The 14,694-nt window shown below is 42.5% G+C and overlaps 3 protein-coding genes and 1 long non-coding RNA gene across 8 annotated transcripts in view; 1 reads left to right on the top strand and 3 right to left on the bottom strand.

Annotated features, from left to right (window-relative positions):
* The window catches only part of fam168a (family with sequence similarity 168 member A), a 29,584-nt gene extending 23,386 nt beyond the window's left edge, over window positions 1-6,198 (bottom strand). Inside the window, exon 1 of one of the 3 annotated variants that reach the window (XM_037075384.1) lies at window positions 5,833-6,198. The gene's annotated coding sequence lies outside the window, so the exon portion shown is untranslated. The remainder of the gene's footprint in view (window positions 1-5,832) is intronic. The other 2 variants (XM_037075369.1, XM_037075375.1) reach the window with 2 other exon arrangements.
* A 1,030-nt stretch (window positions 6,199-7,228) lies between these two features.
* kbtbd3 (kelch repeat and BTB (POZ) domain containing 3) lies at window positions 7,229-13,315 on the top strand. 2 transcript variants are annotated; one of them, XM_037088102.1, is made up of 10 exons: window positions 7,229-7,558; window positions 7,970-8,234; window positions 8,339-8,504; window positions 9,274-9,456; window positions 9,706-9,873; window positions 9,966-10,256; window positions 10,432-10,674; window positions 10,764-11,054; window positions 11,166-11,315; window positions 11,801-13,315. In XM_037088102.1, exons 2-10 carry the CDS (start codon window positions 7,981-7,983, stop codon window positions 11,921-11,923), a joined length of 1,869 nt encoding a protein of 622 aa, XP_036943997.1. In that variant the 5' UTR covers window positions 7,229-7,558; window positions 7,970-7,980; the 3' UTR covers window positions 11,924-13,315. The 2 variants fall into 2 exon arrangements, with proteins under 2 accessions (XP_036943997.1, XP_036944008.1); XM_037088113.1 differs by lacking the exon at window positions 7,229-7,558 and adding an exon at window positions 7,590-7,673.
* On the bottom strand, window positions 9,630-10,092 carry LOC119013522. 2 transcript variants are annotated; one of them, XR_005072767.1, is made up of 2 exons: window positions 9,952-10,092; window positions 9,630-9,867 (listed from the first exon to the last, which is right to left on the bottom strand). It is a non-coding gene; the product is annotated as an uncharacterized LOC119013522 (long non-coding RNA). The 2 variants fall into 2 exon arrangements; XR_005072766.1 differs by having other exon boundaries at window positions 9,630-9,862; window positions 9,952-10,084.
* Window positions 13,261-14,624, bottom strand: LOC119013515 (sarcolipin). Its single transcript, XM_037088130.1, has 2 exons — window positions 14,450-14,624; window positions 13,261-13,974 (listed from the first exon to the last, which is right to left on the bottom strand). The coding sequence occupies exon 2, from the start codon at window positions 13,857-13,859 to the stop codon at window positions 13,764-13,766; it is 96 nt and encodes a 31-aa protein (XP_036944025.1). The 5' UTR covers window positions 13,860-13,974; window positions 14,450-14,624; the 3' UTR covers window positions 13,261-13,763.
* Between the last annotated feature and the right edge of the window lie 70 nt (window positions 14,625-14,694).

Below are 14,694 nucleotides of genomic sequence, written 5' to 3' on the forward strand. Positions count from 1 at the left end.
TTTAACTTCTATTGAGTTCTCAACTCTACCAAGGCAGCTCGGCAATTAAGCTTAAATGATACTGAAAACAAGACTTGAGGTCTACAGCCATGTTAGTGGCTCATTACACCACTTTACAAAGCAATTATTCACCGCAGTGAAGTACATTTTTAATTTGGACATTCAACAGACGTTCACTCCCAATCTAGAGGCATCTTCTTGTTCGGTTTCACCCAGTGTTCACAGAAAGATGATGTGTAGCCAAACTCCAAGCCCTTGCTCTTAAATGCAGAAATACTGCATTGTATTACCACACAGTACAAAAATGAATCACCTCTTTTAGCACCTCCATTTTGTTTGCTTAAGATTCATCATTTTTAAAATAATTTCCACATCATGTAACTCACCTATTGTTGTATTTGTTGGTCACATTCAAAAGCTCCTTTCCGTCATAGTTCTAGTTTTCCCTTTTTCCTTCAGGCTCTGTGCCTTTCTGTCCCATTTCTTTTTCTGCTTCAATGTAACCGTCAAAAAAGCAAAATTGTGAAGGTTTTTTCCAGTTGGATGCACAGCAGACTAAAAGATGCACGCACAATTTGTGTACACCACACACATTCTCTGGCATTTGCCACCTTTGCTTGAAAAAAATCCAGGGAAAACCCTGCAAGGGCACCTGAAGGCATTGCTTTTATATTTCAATATTTCTCTTTCCCACAGTTTAGCTGCTGTGAATTTAACCCAGCTGTGAGCCGTTCAAAGCCTCATAATTACAAATGAATAAAGCATGCGCTGTCATGTCTGCACATGGTATAAGAACATCCTCAATACTGTAATCACTTGTGTAATAATATGAAAACAATGGTGCATACAGCAACTTGTTCCATTACATTTTGATGTCATGTTTGATGACTGTGAAACATTTAATGCAGACATCAAACCTCAAAGGCACTCTGAATTACTGATTGCTTCAAACAGGTGCATCAATTTTTATTGATTATTTACAAGTGCCTCGTTATCTTAAAGAAGATGGACTGGCAAATACTGAGCTGCTGGGCAAGGCCAAAATCTTATAACAGTCATGAGTGTGATTTTGACTATTACTAACCTTTTAAACACTGCTCTGAAAGACAGGTGAATGTGAACCATTTCTTAATGTGAAGAAGGCCACAATCTTGCAGATTCCAATTTGACATTTTTGCTTTTTGTTTAAAAATACTCAAAACAAGCCTCTACAATAACCACAGTCTATTAGTAAGTGGAAAGAAGTGAAAACCCACTCCAAATGAGTGTCACTGTATTCATATTCTGAATCATTTGAGTTAGAGGGGGAACCATCAAATACACAGACACACATCTTTGTGAGCCAGGACTAGGCAGTTAAACCCTTGATAAACAATCAATACCTCCAAGCAATATTAACAGCAGACAGGAATTATTGCCTGCGGCAGACAGGGGACTTGACAAATACAGGAGGAGAACGAAGGGCCATAATAGTGTAGTCAAAATAGCAACCAGTAATATCTACCATTTCTTTGCAAAAAGTAACCATTATCAATAAGCAGGGTGCTATTAGGACTGGCTGATTGATGCCAGTCGCTTTTGTTGCCTTTATGGCTGCAGATATTTCAAGTTTACATATAGAATCAACTGAGGCCTTTGTTGTTGTTTTTTTTCTCTTTCTTTTGTCTTTCTGGGATACCTACAGTGCATTGCACACATAACTAAAATGACATAGGGTCGAACATTTTTCTCAATCACTACTGGTGGTACAATCAGAAGTAGCCACTATTTGCAAACAGCCGTACCAACTGTCCAAGGTTTCCACAAGCACTATAATCGTGCTATGAAATGTTAACACCGTTTCATCTGTAGTATTATTGCTTAAGTGTGATCAGATTTGTTTCTTTTGAAGCCCACTGCTGGACAACAGCCTGAAATGATACTATTGATCAAAGCTGTAGGTATCACTAATGATACAACAGCCTGCAGCGCAGACACATGTGTATGAACACATGTGCATATGTACACAGTTGCAGACCCCCCTGTGACTGACAGCTGAATGCATTACAGATCTGCCTCCAGGGAGTAGTTCAACCTTTTCTGCTAGTCCTTTATTCCCACCTGCCACTGCATACATACACACACGTACACACACTTGGATAAAAGATCAATCACCAGGCAACGATTTTATCCGGACAATGCAGGTCATGAATCTGTTCAGGTACACGTTAATGGGTTTATCTCACAGAACAATGAGCTCACCCCAATCAAACCAACATGACAGACAGATTCTAAGTGATGTGAGGCCACCATCTATAGTATGGAAATATCTGGTGTTATAGTAAAATGGATATCTTCAGTTTGTGGACTCTTGATCAGACAAAAGACTAAACATGACAGGAAAATAACAGGCAAATGAATCTGGCAAAATGATCTTGTCAACAAATCTGACTTTCAATGTTAAAACTAAATCAAAATCAAAAAGAAAATTTGGCGTTACATGTGTCAAGTTGTTTCACCTTCACTGAAAAAGGTCACAGACAAGGTAACGCATCTGTCGAGTAGATAACTGAACTGATGGAAACTTAACACCACTGGCGCAGACGCAACAATGAGAAACATTATCAACAGTTCATACTGGCACTTTATGGAGCAGATCGCCCACTAGTGTTAATGTGCAGTTTTTAGCGTTGGTCTAGAAATATTCTAAACAAAGAGACCTTTAATACAGATGCAGATGGTGAGGTAAGAAATGTTTCTGTATTTGTGGCTACTGGGAACGGTGACGGAAGTTTGCTCATAGTCAGCTCAAACTAATGTGGGATTTGTTAGGCATCTGAACACTTGATGTAGCTCTTATGATTTCTTCTGTAATTATTAAGCACTGCTGCGCTCCAAACAAAAAATAAAAAATAACTTAAGCAAGCTTAAATTCCAATCATTTGCTTGTTACAGCTTCTACTATTCAAAGATTTGCTTATTTTTGTTTTATATCGTTGAGTTTAAAGGGTTGGTTGAACAAAAAAAGAGCAATATGGGTACTTTACCTTGGGCAGTGGGAAACTGCTAGTTTATAATGACAATTTTCTGATATTTTACAGACTAAACTATTCATTGATTAATAACAACCATTAGTTATATACCCAGTTTAGTAACAAACTACAATGATAATTGATTTCCATGATGAAATTGTTTAACATGGGTGACTTTCAAGTTCGCCCAACTAATCAATTGTTCCTATCACTGCATCTCCATTAAAAACATGTTTGTCATCAAGTTTAAGGGACAGTTGGGATGGACACCAGAGGAGGGTGAATATGGAGTCTGTCGTGTCTTAGCACTTGTTCACGGCTCTCTGATGGGCAACTCATTAAGTGGTCCAAACCACACAGGAATTAAGTGACAACAGTCTGTTATAGAACCACTGGCTCTCGTAACATTAAGTGACTCCAGCTTTCTATAGTCTGACAGTTTTACGGCTCCATTGTACATCCCACTATTGATACACATGAGACGGTGCTCACAGCATGCCAAAAACCAGATGCCCCCCTTTTTTCCTCAAGCGTGGCAGACAGCGGTCACCTCAGAGGATGAAATCGAGCTAGCAAATACCTCACTAACGCTGACAGATATTTGGCTCAGTTCAGCATCACTTGCCCTTTTAAAGCAATTCTAGTTCTTATCCTCTGCCACCAATATACTCCAATTTGTGGATGGATTTCTCAAGGATGACCATTGTCCTTGTATTTAATATGCCTTTATCTAGGGGGATTTAATGTCACCAGATGCTTCTTGATTTCACAAGAGTCTTAAATAAGACCATGCACAGCCTTTTGTAATTTGCAAGTAAATCAATATGACTCTAATGTCATTCATCCTCATAAAAGGGAAAGGATTTCTACAAAAGACTATCAGTACAACAGCCAAAAAGTAGTTTATTTTAACATAACAAATGAAAAGAAAACAAATCACAGCACTTAACGTTCATCATACAACAGTGTGCTTCATTCAGAGCCACATTTGAACCATACACATTTAACATGCATTGAGTTGCTCCAGTGAGGGCAAAGAACAGTAGTATCTCATGAAATCCCTTCAGACAGATAAGATTTCTTGAATTAAATGGGATTAGTAGTCAATGACTAAAGCAGGTAATCCCCCTCCAAAAAAAAAAGAAAAAAAGAGATGATCGTGAAGAGGATTCATTTCTACTGATAAGACTCAGTCATAAGAGAAAAGAAGAAGAAAAACGCCTTTAGCTTTTTATGTAATCCTGTCTCTTTTGCACTTTGTGAGAGTGCTTTTGCTTTTTGTCTTACAAGTTGAGAGCGAGAACAGGGATACCCTGTGGGGCAACTGCAATTCTACGAGCACTAAACTGATACGTTGATGAGGCAATTAATTGACTAAAAGCTGATCAACAAGCCTAACTAATACATTGATCTTAGATTGTTCTTGTCAGATTGCCGACAAAATGAACTATTAACTGTGGTGCAGCATCCTGTCACACAATGTCCTGCACACAACAATATCTGACTGGTAACATGTCACAATTAATAGCTTACAAAACACTTAAGAATCTGACTCTGCAAAGTAACAAGTAACTAAATGTAGTAGCTGAAAATCACAGTACTCAAGTAAAGTACCTGAAATGTATGCTTCAGGACACTACTAAAGTAAATGTACTTGGGCCATCACTGGTTGTTCAACATGTATTTAACCAAAAGTTGAATTATTACTGTGATGAAAATCGGTTTTCAGTCTCCTGTATTTGTAATAATCGGCACTGGCCCTGAAAAAGCCATATTGGTGGAGCCCTAATGTGTAACTTTACACTAATTTCCATGTAACTGAATCTGACCCTCAAGAGGAACCACATGTTTATGATGAACCCAAAGAATAAATGATGTGCACAGATGTTGTGAAAGTGAACCATCTAAATCCAATGTACAAACACAGTTCACTTCAATAAATTATGAGTTAATATATATTTCAAACACAACACAGAGGCCGCACAAAAACTCAGCTAAAGACAGATTAGTTCCCCTCCAAAATACGATTGTTTCGTTCATAATGGTGGCTGTAGCCTGGAGGGAGAGCTTAGTGCGCAGGCATTTCTATTTACCACCACATCAGTGGTTAATGTGTACTTGTATGTATCAGAGTATGGCATGCACTGGCAGTGCACTGCATTCCTGAGATAGCAAGCAACGCCAAAACAGCAATGGTTGGACAAAAATGGTCACACTCAAACAAGCTTAAGACACCATTTTGAAAATCCACCGATTTCTAGATAACAACTCCGAGATGCCATCTTGCCAATTATCACCAGATTAGCCAACAGTTAGCACGTCCGTTCAACCGTTGCGAAGCACCCCGTGCAGGAATCTATGCGGGGTCGCATAAAAACTAACGTTAGCTTAGCTCGTGTGCTAGCCTGAAAAGACAACAGCTAATCCGCCGTAGCATCCCTGCATCACTCGGCACACGCTGCTGAAATGGCTAATTAGCGAGCTAGCTTGGGCAAGGATTTGCAAATGACAATGAAAACCACTCGCGGTGTGCCACACCGGACTACACCTGGACCAACAGCAGATAATTTCGCCGCCCGGCCGTAAAAACCCACCAGCATTAAAAAAAGACCACGAACACAACTTTCTCAGTTTGATCCCGCTATTCGAGCTAGCCCCGTTTAGCTGAGCCCGCTAGTTCCCCCACTGTAGCCACCGCGGAGAGGACAATTGAAGGGATACGGAGCGAGAAAAAAAGACAGGGAAAAAAAAAACACGAACTAGCAAGTCGACACATTGGACATACCTGCCCTCCGTGATAAAACAGCAGGACGAGACTTACCAAAGTCACTCTGTCGAAGAAGAAAAAAGATTTTTTCCCCGTGTGTGTACGTGCTTTTCTCCCGTGTGTCTGCTCTGCCTCCGGTCGGTGCGGACTGGCTCTGCTACAGCAACGTTTTGTCGGGCCAGTGGCGCAGGGAAGACAGCTTTCACCCGAAGAGACGGCCACCGTGTGGGGGATGGGGATGCACTGCCGGGAGGGAGAGAGGAAGGGAGGGATGCAGGGATGCAAGGAGAGAGAAGGGGGGCTCCGATAGCATACAGAGGATTCAATAATAATAATAATAATGTTAATAATAATAGTAGTCAAATTATTAGATGTAGATCAATACAGCTCGGACTTGTAAATAAAAGAAACCAGTGTATGCGTGTAGAGGAATGGCTTCAGTTTCTGCTCTTTCATTATTTCTGATGATTGGTCACAGTCATTCACTCAGTGATGGGGCTTTTGATTATAAGGGTCAGTGCAAATCGATTACTATAGGCTCATCTGCTGATCAAGATTATGTAGATGGGGTTGGAGGTTATAATTGATAGGCTGTCGTGTAATCACATTATTATAGTTCTTTGTTCTTTTTTGTGCGTTTGCATTGAATCGATTAACTGATTTTTTCGTGCCATGTCATCGCATATATTATTATTATTATTATTATTATTATTATTATTATTATTATTATTATTATGTTGTCAACACAGGCTGTTGTAGGGTTAGTGCGCGTCTACAGCGAACCTGCCTGTTATGTGTCTTTGTAATCAACATGTCCAGCCACATAGCACAGAGGAAAGTGTGTTATTTGGTCAGCAGCACGGTGGTGGTTAAAGGGAATTGCAGCAGAGCTAGGAGTTCACGTTCAATAATTCAAATTCACTGGCTCTTCCCTCATGCATAAGCGCAGTCACACATTTGGCTTCAAAGGAAGACAGCGCCATCCAGTGGTGATGTGTTGCACTGCAGTACTGAGCCTTACAACATGGTGGTCAACATATTTTTGATTTAAGTGTATATTTTACGTCCACAAAAGCAAGTAAAAACATAAAAAAATGCTCCAATTTTTGTGGCATTAAAAAAATGACAGATTTGAATCACCACGAGGTGTGTTCAACAACGACAACGTCATTGTAATGTAACTGAAAAGTTAAGATTAAAAGGAATAACAAAAGCCAAGGGGTCACTCACCATGCAACTGGGATTTTGTTTGCATATACATGTACATTACAGTGTAGGCCAAAGTGATGTGAACGATCTTACTTGAATGCAACGTTTCATTACTTCAACAACAACAACAACAACAACAACAACAACAACAACAATAATAATAATAATAATAATAATAATATCTCTAGTCAGCCCCGCGACCCTGCAGAGGATTAAGCGGCGTACATATAATGTACAGATAATGATGGATGGATGGATCTCTAGTCAGTGCAGCGCAGACTACCAACAAGCGAGAACTACAGTTCCCAGCAGCCATTGCGCCTCCCTCTGCCGCAAACAAAGAGCCGAATGTCCACGCACAACTCAAAGGCTTTTATAAACGAGACAAATATCTACTTTTAATGAACAAAGCAGCACACTCTCAGTTAACACGAGTCTGTGATGAGTATAACGGCAAACATTAAAAAAACAAAAAACAAAAAAAAAAACGCCATCCCGAGTCCTCGCGTGATTTCACGCTTCCGGAAGTCAGAGTGGCATGAGATAGAGAGCTGTCCGAGGTGCTGACACTGTGAGTACTGCTCGTCCCGCTTCAAACTACCTAACTTACCTACATGTTGTACATGTCTTCCTGTCACTTCCATGCATTTGACTTTTAACAGCTTTAGACAGCTTCCCTATCGGAGGTAAGTGTGACTGTAGTGCATTTATTTTGAGCTGAGTAATGATGTGATGGACACAAACCAAGCCCTTTCGTTAAAACTCCAATCAGCAATATTATACTTGTATGTTCGTCTGGAGCTTGTCTGTGAGAGATATGTTAAAGTGAAGTAGATTATTATTTTTTTTTACACATTCTCTTTTCTCTGATCACATTTCTATGTCTGTCTTACACGTGCAGGTAATACAAACATTACATGTGGCTCACACTCTGAATTCTTCAACAGAGCATTTTTTGACCATGGATTTATATTATTCTCAGAATTTGAGAAGATGGATGAATCTCAAGAGACATCTTCTTGCACAACCAGCCCTCCCAGTAGTAAACCTGACAGCGCTGCACAATGCAACGGGGTCCCCGAGTGCAGGACCCTGCTGCGGATGTCTGAGTCACACGGACTCCAGCTGCTGAGCGTGCTCAGATCATTCAGGGAGCGGGGGTTGATGTTTGACTTCACTATTAAGGTGCAGGAGCACATTTTCCCCTGCCATCGCTGTGTTCTTGCAGCATGCAGTGATTTCTTCAGGTATTTATTTATCTATCTATCTATCTATCTATCTATCTATCTATCTATCTATCTATCTATCTATCTATCTATCTGTCTGTCTATTGAGCTGTTCTTTGTTTTAGGGCCATGTTTGAGGTGGATATGAAAGAGCGTGGCGATGGTTCAGTGAGTCTTGATAACCAGTGTCCAGTGGCGGTGGGTTCTTTCCTGGATTTTGCCTATTCTGGAGAGACACTCATCACCGAGGGCAACGTAGATGTGCTGTTTCAGCTTGCCTCTTTTCTGCAGGTAGACATGCAACCAATTCTTTTCTGTCGTAGAAATATAGCAAATCAATCACTGGTGTGCTACGATAGGTAGGAATGTCTGCCACACACCCAGGGTGCACCCACACAGGAGTCGTCACTAATTTTGACGAATTTGTACCTTTTCGAAAAAAGCTCAGCTGCAAGTCATCAAAACAGCGGCTTGAGTGGGCTCATGTCCAAGTAACAATGACTCAAGTCCACATCTCAATGAACACCTTGCAACTTCATTATTCTTACCGGTACCTACATTTGGCTGTGGCCAACCCAACTTCCACCCAAGCAGAGGTCTGATCAAGTAAGTGAAAACACCCAATTTAAAGCTGCCCTGAGGGTTGCTTTAGCTGAGTTCGTGTCCGTATTGCAGTTAGCGATCTCCTCCCTCCTCTCTTGTCACCACATGAACACTCAGCAGTAATCAGCAGCTACAGCAGCAACCAGGAGGATCCTGCCCTCTGCGCATTTACAAAAAGACAGGCCCGCCTCTTTATGGAGCTCTCTGTCCTGATTGGATAAAGTGGGCAGGGATATCAGACAGCGTCTTTTCTCTATGACCACAGGAGGAGGAGAGACATGTGTCATTGACCAAACACTCTAATAGTGTTGTTGGAGCACTGTTGGAATATAAAGAGCTATTTAACACTTATTTTTATATTTAGAAAAATGCTTAATAATATCTGCTGTGTCTCCAAGCTGCCTTTCACAGTATGTTTTCCATATTCCCTATTTGCATTTCTGCTTCGCGTCCTCAGGTGTCAGTCCTGTCCCGGGCGTGCAGCGACTTTCTGATAGGATCCATGGACCTCTACAACTGCCTGTCCCTCTTGTCTCTCGCAGAGGCGTACGGCTCTGCGACCCTCCTCCAAAGTGCCAACGAGTTTGTGGTTCAAAACTTCTCTGACCTTTCCAAAACACAGGACTTTCTGGACATGCAGGTGCTGCTTGAGAACGACTGAAAAACTGTTTTAGCAGTGAAGCTGGAGTTTAGATGATGATGGTGTAAATAAATGCTCATAAATGCAGGCTTTCTTTGATTTAGTTTGCACCTTGACTGCATGATACACATGCAGAGAGTTTTTTTTTTCTCCATGAAATTTGGGGTTCAAGGTCTAGGTTGGGGCCTTTATTTCCACAGGTTTGTTTTTGAGGAACTCAGTATTTACTGTTTCTCTTGCTTCTTATAGGTGAATGTGTTGGAAGCGTGCCTCAGGTCAGATGCTCTGAACGTGCTGAGTGAGGAGGATGTAGTGACGTCGCTTCTTAGATGGATCCGCCATGATCTCCCCGGAAGAAAAAAACTGCTGCCAGGCTTGTTGTCGCTAACCAGACTCCACCATCTGCCTGCGCTGAAGGTAGAAACACACTGCATGAGCTGGATTTTGGGCCTGATGGGTAATTTCTTGTTAATGATCTCAGTCTTAAGGCGTCACCCCTTCTCTCTCAGACTCTGCGTGATTCAGACCCTCTCCTCAGCGACAGTGAGTCCTGTCTCGCCCTGTTCTCAGAGGCTCAGAGCCGACAGGACCAGTACAGCGGCCTGCTCACTGACGCCAGGTCAGCCACGACACAGAGCTACATCTACATCCAGAAGACGGAGGAGAACGGGGAGATTCGCCACACCTTCTGCTACTGCCTGGAAACAGACCAGTGGAAAGAGCTGGGAGCAGGGCATGGGGAGGGGACCGCCATGTTGCCAGATCCACCGGGATCCTACCTGACCAGCTATGCTGAGAAGGTAGGTTTAGGGTCGAGTCCTGAAATCAAAGAATGGAAACTTAAGTGAGTTTTCCATCCTCGATTGCTTTGTTTGGCAGCTTTTTAGAGGCGTCAAAATTAAAGAAAAGTCAGGAAAAATAAAACTTCAATTAAAAGAAAGTCCCCCACCTTCTCATCTTTTCACTGGACCTAAGATGTTTGTGACAGGCGGTTGCCGAGGGAACTGTTGCCGGTCAGTACGTCTCCATGTGGCTGAGCCGTTCCACGAGGCCACGGATGAGGTTTGGTGCTTCTGTCCTGTGACCCTAACCTGTACACCTGCACCAGCCATGCTGGAGCCCAGAACCATGCACGCAGCTGTGACCTGCCTGGACCGAGTGTACGTGATTGGGGGACGGAGCAAGGGATCGAGAGGGGGAGCTCCCAATCTGTTGGAGGTAACAGTGTCTGGATTCAATGAGATGTCCTTTTCGTTGTGTGAGTGTAGATTTGTGCAGCACAAATGATTTTCTCTCCTGTATTGTAGGTGGAGTATTATGACCCTCTGACCCAGACCTGGAGCTCAGTCAGCCACCTGCCCACTGCCATCTTCTACCCTGAGGCCAGTGCCTGTGGCAGTGTCATCTACACTCTTGGATCAGAGGTGGAGATCACGGACTCCTTTAACCCCTCGCTGGACTGCTTCTTCTGCTACGACGCGCAGAAGGACCAGTGGAACCGCCTGGTCGCAGAGTTCGGCCAGTTCTTCCACGCTACGCTTGTCAAGGCGGTGTCAATCAGCAACACACTGCATCTCTGTGACCTGTCCACTTACAAAGTGAGTCAATTGATGCATGAATGAGTTGGAAGGGTGAAATCAATAAATAGGCTTATTTATTATATCAAGTTGCAAGTGTTTGAAAAAGAGGTGTGTCTTTTTCCCATCCAGGTCTACAGTTTTTGTCCAGAGACCTCGGTATGGAAGGGTGAAGGGTCATTCGAGTGTGCCGGCTTCAACGCCGGAGCAGTGGGCATGAGAGACAGAATCTACATCCTGGGTGGAGACTACTCACCTGATGAGATCACTGACGAAGTTCAGGCAGGAAAAAACTTTTTTTTATCCACAAAAGCTGCCCTACTTTGACTATTGCTTGCTAAAATGTTGTCCTATGTCGTGATTTCTTGAGCTAAAAGTGAAATTCAACAGATGGTTTACTGTTGACAGGCTTAGTAATGGCTCTGCCTTCAAGTAGCCTGGGCGAAGTAATCAGTCCCAAAAGAAAATTGTTGCAAAAGATACAAGTTGCAATATTGACTATTACTAATGTAAAGGTCCAGTGTGTAGGATGTAGTGGCATCTAGTGGTGTGGTTGCAGATTTGTTTTTTTTATTTTGTAAAGATAGATATGACTTCATTTGACACACTTGACCTTTAGTACCAAGATAATAATGAAAGTGCAATTTATCTTTCAGCGCTTGGATAAAGGTAGAGATGAGAGGATACATGAGTGGATGTTTCTCCTCATCTACTGTCCACGCTCTTAAAGATTTTGACTTGTACCGTCTTTCTCGTGGCCTGTGCAGGTGTACCACAAGGGAAGGAGTCAATGGGAGGAAGTGGCGCCGATGCCCAGAGCGCTAACTGAGTTCCACTGCCAGCTCATCAGCTTCAACAGATACAGAGACCCATGGGGCGACACAGCATGAGCCACAGCAGACACACACACACACACGACCACATGCGAGCGGGTATACATGTGAGTTACACGTGTCACAGATGTGAGCAAAGGCCCCATGATGAGTCTCCTCTGTGCATGACGGACAGCTGACAGACTCCCAACTAACTCCACATCTCTCACAGATCATCCTAACACGAGAGCACCCGAGCCAAATGATTAATTTATTTTTTTATTTAAAGATTCGATCCTTCAACTTTGTATGTGTGATGCACCTGCTGTCATAGGATTATCTTGTGTCAGTCAAAATGAGGTCTCTCCTATGGAGGAACGCTACTGAGAGGAAGTTTTATTTTAGAAAAGCTATTTTAGTACCTGAATATTTGTTTCTGTCTAGTATGTTTTAAATGGAGAATTCACCGGAAGAGGAACTCACAGTATCTGTAAATTTGATCAGCTCTCCTACAGCTCGAGTACAGAAAAGAAGACTTTGTTATGTCACATGTACAGCCTGTAGGAACAAATCTAGTCTCCCTATTTGTGCATTTGGGGATTTTACATCCTGAACAGATCAAACTATTTTGTTCTTGCAATGTCACGCAAAAGTCTTAGACAGTGTCTTCTTGGTCTTGTATGAAAAACAATAGACTGTTTCAAGTAATTGTTCTTTTCTTTGGTAGTGCAGATCAAATAGAGAGAATGTTCATAGATTTTCGGGTCTGTCATTGTACGGTGGCCCCGAGGGTCAAGAAGCAACAATGTTTGAAAAAAACCAAGACATTTCACAGAACACAATACCATTTCAGAAAAGACGACATGATTTCACAAAACATTTTAGAAAACACATTATTTCAAAAAACATTTACAAAAAGACAACAGCATTTCAAAAAGCCCACCGGTTCAACTTTCTCTGTAACGGTATTTTTGACCCCCAGGGCTACTGTACCATGGATCATTTCCATAATATCAGCCTGATATTCCTTTCTTAGCTCTTTTTCTGACTGATGGAGACCTGCCTATACGTATCCAACAATTTAAAACAACAACGAAAATAATGACAATACTGTGTGAATCATCTGGGTGGATTTTTACTGTAAACTACTTTGCCTTTATTCTGCTTCAGACTGTCATGTACCTGTGCATGCCCTGTTTCTCCTCTCAAGATATGTACAGCAATTCTACGTGTGACCAATAGATAGAACACACAAATATCAATGTGCAACTTACCCGTCTACCATAGAGAAACACTCCGCTGCAGCTTCAAAGATTTCAGCAACTTAACGTTTCAGAAACCTGGAGAGAAAGATATGGGCTTCATGGTATAACTCATGAGTGTTTGTGCAGTGGAAACAGAAAAAAAGACGCCAACAAATGAAAGACTGTTTAATGGCAAGAACTGTGAACATAAACATAATATGCTTCATTATATGTGTTGATGTCTTCTTCTTCTTGTTAATCGCTTGGTGGAAACAGGATGGACACGACAGCATGGATTAATCTAGCACAGGTCACACGAATGACATGGTGACATTATAGTGTTTTCTAACCCTCCACAGGGAAGAAGTAGAGCCCCCACCCCCGGTTTGTTTATTTTATTCACCCTCCCATCTCTGTTGGCCCTCGCCAGAAATATTTAGGGCCACATTCAAAAAATATCTCAGAAAGCAAACACATATCCCAAACTCGTCGGTCTTTGGCAAATCTGCTCATCTGGCTGTGGCACTCACGTGATATTTGACCTCTTTGGAACAGCTCTAGCCGTAGACCATCTAAATGAATGGAACGATGTACACATTGTAAACAGTCCTACAGGAACCATGCTGACTTTCCTCCATCCCCTTGGCCTCGCTTCTCTCCTGTAGCTCCATGCTTCAGTCCTGGTAAGTTTTCACCAGCAGCCACATCAGCAGCACAGTGATTAAGACGATCATGAAGTTCAGGAACAGCTCCTGGGTCGAGCGGTCCATGGTGGGGTCTCAGATGGGACAGAGAGCAGGAGATGATCCAAGGGAAGCGCTGATGAGGAGGGATGGATGCAGATGCTTTTAAGGAGGCGTGCTTCCTTCCTGGACTGATCTGAACCTGCAGTAAAAGACTTGAGTCAGGATGGCTAGAGATACAGGTTATGTGTGTTTCTCCATCTGAACATGTGCTGTGTTTGTGTGTGCATTTGTGTCCCCTCTGTTATCATATTAGGGATTAGAGGGATCAGTCACCTCTCAGGCGGGTTGTTGCATCTGTTCACAGTTACCATCACTCAACAGGGAGAGGGGCCACAATATCCCCTCATGCAAACACTGGACGTGGCTCACATGCAGACAAAAGATGCATAATAATACAATAATACACATGTGTTCAGTTTAGAAAGAAGTGTACTGATGGTTGAGAACACCATCATTATGTACTTTTGGGCACATTTGAAATCATTTCTGAGCTGCCATGCGCAGCTGTATGGAACACTTTTGATTGGATTTATTCACCTCCGTTACTCTCCCAAGAGCAACGACATTAAAGAGAGTTAACTAAACACAAACAGATGTTGTCGGTGAGTTGTTACCTGTCCTCTTTAGGCGCTGATCTCACTATGAACAGGAGGAGTAGAAAGCAGATGTTCCAGTGGTCCAGCGTTTCTTTCGCCTGACCTCTTCGTTACTAGAAGCTTCTCTGCGGTGCCGCATCTATCAGCAGCTGATCCTCCTGCTGTCTTCCAGCCCCTCTGTGGTGGCAGGGGGCAGGACCCGCTCCTAAAGTAGCCACCCACGGCGGACCGCCCATGTTTCACATACACACCGACTGATGTCA

The sequence above is a fragment of the Acanthopagrus latus genome, chromosome 2 (genome assembly GCF_904848185.1).
Source record: "Acanthopagrus latus isolate v.2019 chromosome 2, fAcaLat1.1, whole genome shotgun sequence".
Lineage (NCBI taxonomy): Eukaryota > Metazoa > Chordata > Actinopteri > Spariformes > Sparidae > Acanthopagrus > Acanthopagrus latus.

Bases quoted from the DNA above. Each gene is read 5' to 3' on its own strand.
- kbtbd3 (XM_037088102.1), top strand. From the start codon at position 7,981: ATGGATGAATCTCAAGAGACATCTTCTTGCACAACCAGCCCTCCCAGT. The intron at 8,235-8,338 runs GTATTTATTTAT...TCTTTGTTTTAG, and splicing joins GCATGCAGTGATTTCTTCAG to GGCCATGTTTGAGGTGGATA. The intron at 11,055-11,165 runs GTGAGTCAATTG...TTTCCCATCCAG, and splicing joins GTGACCTGTCCACTTACAAA to GTCTACAGTTTTTGTCCAGA.
- LOC119013515 (XM_037088130.1), bottom strand. From the start codon at position 13,859: ATGGACCGCTCGACCCAGGAGCTGTTCCTGAACTTCATGATCGTCTTA.